This window comes from Solanum verrucosum, unplaced genomic scaffold, assembly GCF_900185275.1.
Source record: "Solanum verrucosum unplaced genomic scaffold, falcon-dt-bn FXZP01000053.1, whole genome shotgun sequence".
NCBI classification, from domain to species: Eukaryota; Viridiplantae; Streptophyta; class Magnoliopsida; order Solanales; family Solanaceae; genus Solanum; species Solanum verrucosum.
Genome location: NW_026020152.1, coordinates 1,112,378 through 1,119,028, shown reverse-complemented (window position 1 = coordinate 1,119,028; position 6,651 = coordinate 1,112,378). Strand labels below are relative to the sequence as shown.

The following is a 6,651-nucleotide window of genomic DNA, read 5'->3' as shown; positions in this document are numbered from 1 at the left end:
AATCCCTTGAGGTTCTAAAGTTGAAAGAAAATGCATTCATAGGTGACACTTGGAAGCCGGAGGTAGGAGGTTTTAGCAAACTCCGGGTATTGTAGATCGAGTGGGCAGAATTAGAAACTTTGGAGGCGTCCAATCTTAACTTCCCCATCCTTAGGAACCTTGTTTTTGTCTGGTGTGATCAGCTCAACTCTGTGCCGTTTCAGTTGGCCTATATACCTAACCTTCAAGAGATGAAGTTAGTAAACACACACAAAGCAGTCAAATCTGCAAGAGATATACTGGAACATAAGATATCTCAAGACATAAAATTCAAGTGCAGCATATTCCCTCCTGAAGCTGATCCAAGGCCACACAGTGAAGTTGAAAGGTCAGTCGAATTCATTTGTTTATCCGCCACAATTTTCCTCTCTTTGTTTCTGTTTTTTTTCTCATTTACTGAAACTTTTCCTCTTCTTCTGCAGGAGAGAACTTGGACATTGAGCTTGCTGGAAGCCAGAGATCATCAGACAAATAGCTAGCTGGAGTATTGTCATTTTCAAATAAGGCTAACTCTGTTGCATTTCGAGTTCCCCCTTCGTGTGGAAGCCACAGAAAAATAACTATTTGCATCTTTCCTATTTTGTTATGGTTATATTTGCTTTGTTTTCATTTGTGTAAAACTCTTGTTTTAATCTATTGTTAGTTTCTTTGCAATACTAGAAGAGTTTGTTGAATCGTGAAATGTACTCAAGGCCAGTGTTATTGACATGCCTCCTGCTATAAAGAATTCTCTATAGGTATTTTCGTTAAGATTTCCAACAAGACTACTACTCAAGTGGTCATGTTCATCTGAAATCGGATTTGATTGAAACTAATTAGATGGGAGAGATTTTGCATCTAACTCATGCAAGAAATCTGCAGAGGGTGTGATTACGTGCATTATAATTGTTATGCCTTATTTTTGTGTTTTAATGAACTTGAAAAAGAAAAAAAAAATCAATTTTAGTAGTTGAGTGACGTTTTGAAATATTAACTCCTTAGCTTCCTCATCAAAACCGAACCACTTCATGACCCTCCAAAATAAGTCATTCAAACAGGCTCTTGTTGGATAATTGAGCTGAGACATCAAAATACACAATATTATTTTTTTTTAAAAATTATTCTCTTTCTAATAAAAATTAAAAGGCATGAAAAAAAAGAATTTGCATGAATCATGAATAGTATGCGGAACAATTAACGGCAGAAAATCTAATTTCGAAAATTACTGTTTCAGCAAGTAATTAACACCAATAATAGTATGCCTCATGTTGTTTAACCTAGTTTTTTCTTTTATGGAGAACTTACATAAATCTCACTAGTTTAGCAGCTAATTATTTAGATATACACACTCCAGTTTCTACTATTACGTATCTTACCAAATTTGGTGCATCCAAATACATGTATCACGGGATACATGAGGTCAAAATTAGGTGTAATTTGTTATAGCTACATTGTATCCAAGTAGATTCACATGTATATGTGATACATAACAAACCTCGCTCGCCTCCCTTGTCTCTCTCCCATCTTTCTTGTCACTCTCCTATGTATATGGTGTCCAAATACATGTGAATCACACTGGATACATGGATACTTGCAAATCACACCAAATACATGTATCTATAGTGTGAATTGTGATCGCATGTATTTAGGATACATAAATCTCACTCGCCTCCCTCCTTATTTTAGTGTATCTTGTAATAAACATACATATATTTAAGTGTATCTTTCTCAATATATGATAGAAAATTCTTGACTAGTATTGACATAGGTAATATTTTGAAAGTATACTAAATCATAATTATATGGTAGTACGCAGTCCTCTTTCCTTTTTTTTTTTTCTTTATTTATTGGACCTGGTAAGCTATAACCGTTAGTAGCCCAAATTCATCTTTCTAACTGGGCCGGCGGGAACCCAATAGACGAAATTCGACCCGAAAAATGATCGGTATTCTTAGGAGAGAAGGAAAAGAGAAACAGAGTAGAAGACTGATTTGAAAATGACCCTTCAATTTTGTGGACTCTCTTCTCTGATTATATATTCATTTCTAGACCTTTCTTCTCCTACTTAACTTGACAAACTTAATGCATTACACCACAAGTTTCTACTGAATTTTTTAAACAAATTTTCCCATTTTTTCTATGTGATTTTCACTGTATTTCATTGTTTTTTAGTGTATTTTGGGAAAGAGTGAATCAGAAAAATGATGATAAATTTTCAAGGTTTTTCAAAGCAGAAATCTCCTCAGGTATTGTAATTTGATTTTATTAGCCAATTTGCTCTAATTGTGTGGTTTTGATTCATTGATCACTGTTGTTTGGAAATTGAATATTATAATGCATAATGATGATGATGCTAGCTAGTCACATTAGGAAAACTGAAGCCGTACTGGCTGCTTCGTTGAATGTGTTGATCTGGATTCTATATAAGGAGTTGATTTGCATCTGGATATGGAATAGAAAGTTTGAGATTTGTTGAGTTTTGATTATTTGTGGCGATAATACCAAAATATCAAGTTGTGTCCTGTCGTTTATATCTCTTTTTACCTAATAATTGGTAGAATATGTCTTTCTCGTAAGTGTATACCTACACCTATATATGTCAAAGTTTCTAGCCTTTACAAAAAGCTTCAGAAGCAAATTTGCTTAGAAGTTCTAAGAGTAATTTGTCAGCTGATTTTAGTGTGTGTTGATAAATATATGCTCGACTTGCTACATGCTTTTTCTCTTGCCTTGTTTTGATTTTTGATAATTAAGGCTAGTGGAGAGTTTTGATTTTTGTACTTAAGAAGGGTAAAGAAACAATTTTCACCCGAATTTTGCGAAATTAGTCATACATGCTCTCTGAATAGAGATAAAAACAGTAGCTGATTGGTTACTGTCATCTGACTAAGCCTTGGTGGTAATGTGTTACCCGGTAGTTGTGCTGGTGGGAAGTAGTAGGTATATATGGTGAAATAGTGGAGGTGCACGCAAGTTGATCTAGATGCCACTCTTAATGAAAAAAAGACAGCCATGGATTCCCCCTTTTGAAAGAGTGTTTAGAAAGGACCTAACTGTTATTCAAACATATCATATATGTCCTTTATTTCAAACAGAGGTGAATCTGGCATATTTTTTTCTATGCTGACCATTTAAATTACTATGTAAGACATATGGAAAAAAGGAAAGAAGAGAAAACGTCCAGATTTGTCCTTGAACTTTGCAAAGTTAATCATCAACGCTCTCTTATGTTACTTTTGATCTTTATCTAAGAAGGGAACCACTACCACCATAGTCGATAACCAAGAAGAGCTTTCAGCATCCTCTTTAAAATTCTAAATGTTTTGCAAATGTATCATACAAAAAATATCTGATTGAATTTGTTCCATGCTAGCTGACTAATTATAAAAATAGGGGCATGATTAAATTTGCTACCTTTGCGGAGTATAGGAGCAAATTTAGACGTCTTCTCTTTTCCTTTTTCACGTCTGTCACTTGCATGACAATTTAAAGCAGTCAGCATAGAGACATTGTGCCAGTTGGAGCTCCGTTAAAAATGAAGGGCATGTATGATAAATGGGTAATCGGGAGGTTTTCTTTTTAAGCAGACTTTTGAGGAATGGCATAGAAAACTAATTTCGTAAAGTCTAGGATCAAATTTGAACCTTTTCTCATTTTAAGAGTATTCTTTTATGAGTATTTCTGGAGGACTTTGAGCTCAGGATACACTGATATTGGAGGTGGATGCAACAATTGCACCTTAAGCATTTAGGTAAATAGATATCTAAGAGTGAAATTGTACAACTTCAACTTCCTTACACCTGAATAATGAATTCCAATGGGGAAAATTTAAAAAAGTTGTGTACTTTTCAGACTATAGCTGTATGGTTCTATTGACATCGCAATCTGATTTCATTGGTTTTTCTGTGCTAATGTTGACAGGTTCTATTTGAAAATGCATTACCAGCGTCTGATCCTGGCACCCTGGAGCAATTAAAAGAGTTGAGCTCCAGAAGGAGAGCTATCGAATCCATCAATCAGAATAGCTTTGTGACAGAGGCCATTGCTAGAGAAATGTCTGGGGGGTTGACTTCTCGATGTGAACAGGTAGTCATCACTCATTTGTGCTATCAAGAAAACATGAAAAATGTAGTTTCATAAGACCCTTATCATCTTTGTTTGTGTACTAGATTTTGTGAAGTTTCTAAATGATATTGCTTACTCCTTACTAACATGTTTAAGTCTTTGTATATTACCTGCTTGCTAACATAGTAACATGGTAATAATAACATTCTGCATCACAAGCTGGCCTTTTATACTGACCAACTGCTTGCTAACCTTTCAAAAGCAACAAACAGTGTAAGAAACTCTCATTTTGATTTTTGTTTCAATCTATGCAGAATATACAGAAGGTAGAACAATATTTGCCACTTTTGGGGAACTTGATACATCATGTAAATATAGTTGGTGACAACCCGAAGATGGCTCGATGGATTTCTGACCTAAAGATTAGGTGGAGCAGCTCTCTCGCTCCATCCTCCTTTTTCCATCTTAGCGGTCCAAAACTTTATCAAATGGATAATTTGCATTTTGAACTTGGTATGACACTTTTCGTTCTTGGTGCATTGCTTCGAGATCAAGCTTTGGAAGTTCTGTCAACAGGTATGTGTGATATATATGTCTGTTCCTTCATCTCATCTCTATCTTTTCATGGAAACATCTAATTTATCTCCCGTATTTTAGATCTAGTGCAATCTGCCACCATTCTCAGAAAAGCTGCGGGAATTTACCAACATCTAGCTCAGGTTGTCCTTCCATGTTTGCAACCTGAATTGGTACCAGAAAGGCCACCAGAAGCTCTAATTAGTGTTTCTGCTGCAACCACCCTTGTTTGTTTAGCTGAGGCACAGGTTAGTCTTAATTATTATCTTGTTTTCTTTTTTCTTCTCGAGCCTCTCCAACAATGATGCTTCTAAATCAGAATTTGAGCATCAACACGTTCTGTTTTCCATTTTATCTTTTGTTTGGATGGTAATAATGTTCTGTTTTTGCTTGCCTGATGTTGGACTTAGGCTGTGACAGTGAAGAAGGCAGAGCAAAAAGGGAATACTGGAGGGCTTTTGGCGAAGCTGCACTATGGTGTTTGTGAATTTCTTAATGAAGCTATTCATACCTTGAATTCAGCCACCAAGCAGTGCAAAGACATTTCATCTTTAACGGTATGTCTTGTTGATCTACTTCTTTCGTCTTTTCTTGCTCCCCTTATTGGTTCTTTATATACCGATGCTTTTGATATGCTTTAGATTCATCAGTATCGCTGAAAGCTTTGAGCTTCAAGAACATTTTCATTTATTATGTTGACTTTCCGGAAATTATTAACATGCTTACTATTGCAAGGGTTGACATGTGTCTTTGGGTGATATTTCTGGCCTATACAGGACTATATTACGACCTGTAAAATGCTGCATGAGTTACTCAGTTACAAGTATCTCGCGGAGAGTCTAAAGACGGAGGGGAAAATAGGCTTTGCTATTGGAGTTCTTTATCATGTGATACAAAGTTCAGAAAAACATACACCAAGAGAAGAGTCATGGAGACTAGTTTATAAGCAAGTGATTGATGACTTGACTGTGCTGCTCCGGAAGTATGAACACGAGAATGAGTTTGTCTGGCACGAGAAAATTCCGATGCAGGATGAGTTGCCGGTACCTCAAGGTGTCAAGATTGTTAGTTCCATACTTTATCAACCACAAAGATGGGAAAGAACACTTGTTTTCAAAATGTAACAGTAAATGTTCTTTTGCTGAGAGGACTTCAAAGTCCATTTGAGTGTTTTGAAAGGTGAAATATTATTCTTGAAGCATTTTTCTCTAGTGTAAATTCCCAATTTTTTGTGCATTTCTGGCTCGACTTATATAGCTCAGAACGAAAATTTTTACTGTGGATGAGGTACAACTTGTACTAGTTATGTGAGGATATTTTTTATTGCAATTATATTCCGATCTGTGAGACTCGTGCTTTATTTTTCATTATTTGTCTTTTGTTTCTCTTTCATGCTCTTCTCTTTCCTCTCTTTTTTTCCTTAGTTTTTCATTTTTTAAAAAATTATTTGGAAATCGGATACCATATTAATAAAGTAAGATAATTTTAAAATAAGTTTAAAATAAATTAAAGCAAGTGTCTATAAGCAGTTTTTCTAGGCCCATAAGCGTAATATATACAAGAATTTATTCAAATCATATATATGTCAATAAAGAGATCATGCTAGAACCATGAGATTTGCGGGATGTTTGATACCTTCTCCTCGATTAACATAATATCTTACCCAAATTTCTTCTTTGTAGACCAATTAAAATGAAGAGTCAACTTTTTTTTATTAGAGATTCATCAAAATTCAATTTTAAGTGGCGATTCTAAATAAAATAAATATTTTTAAAAATAGTTCCTTTAATTGAAAAACCTCGATGAAAAAAGGAATGTGACAGTCATACATGAAATTATGAGTTAATTTTTTATTTAGAAGTTGGTATACATAATAGGTATATTATTCAAATATATTACTTTATTTATTTCACACGCTAGCTAAAACTTGCCAATATTGTCAAATATTCATTACACAAATACGAACATACACACATACATAATGTATAGAAC

The 6,651-nt window shown here is 34.7% G+C and overlaps 1 protein-coding gene across 1 annotated transcript; it reads left to right on the top strand.

Annotated features, from left to right (window-relative positions):
• Window positions 1-2,009: 2,009 nt before the first annotated feature.
• On the top strand, window positions 2,010-5,853 carry LOC125828159 (uncharacterized). The gene is made up of 6 exons (XM_049507476.1): window positions 2,010-2,264; window positions 3,940-4,104; window positions 4,398-4,659; window positions 4,741-4,907; window positions 5,070-5,216; window positions 5,436-5,853. Exons 1-6 carry the CDS (start codon window positions 2,220-2,222, stop codon window positions 5,781-5,783), a joined length of 1,134 nt encoding a protein of 377 aa, XP_049363433.1. The 5' UTR covers window positions 2,010-2,219; the 3' UTR covers window positions 5,784-5,853.
• The last annotated feature ends 798 nt before the right edge of the window (window positions 5,854-6,651 follow it).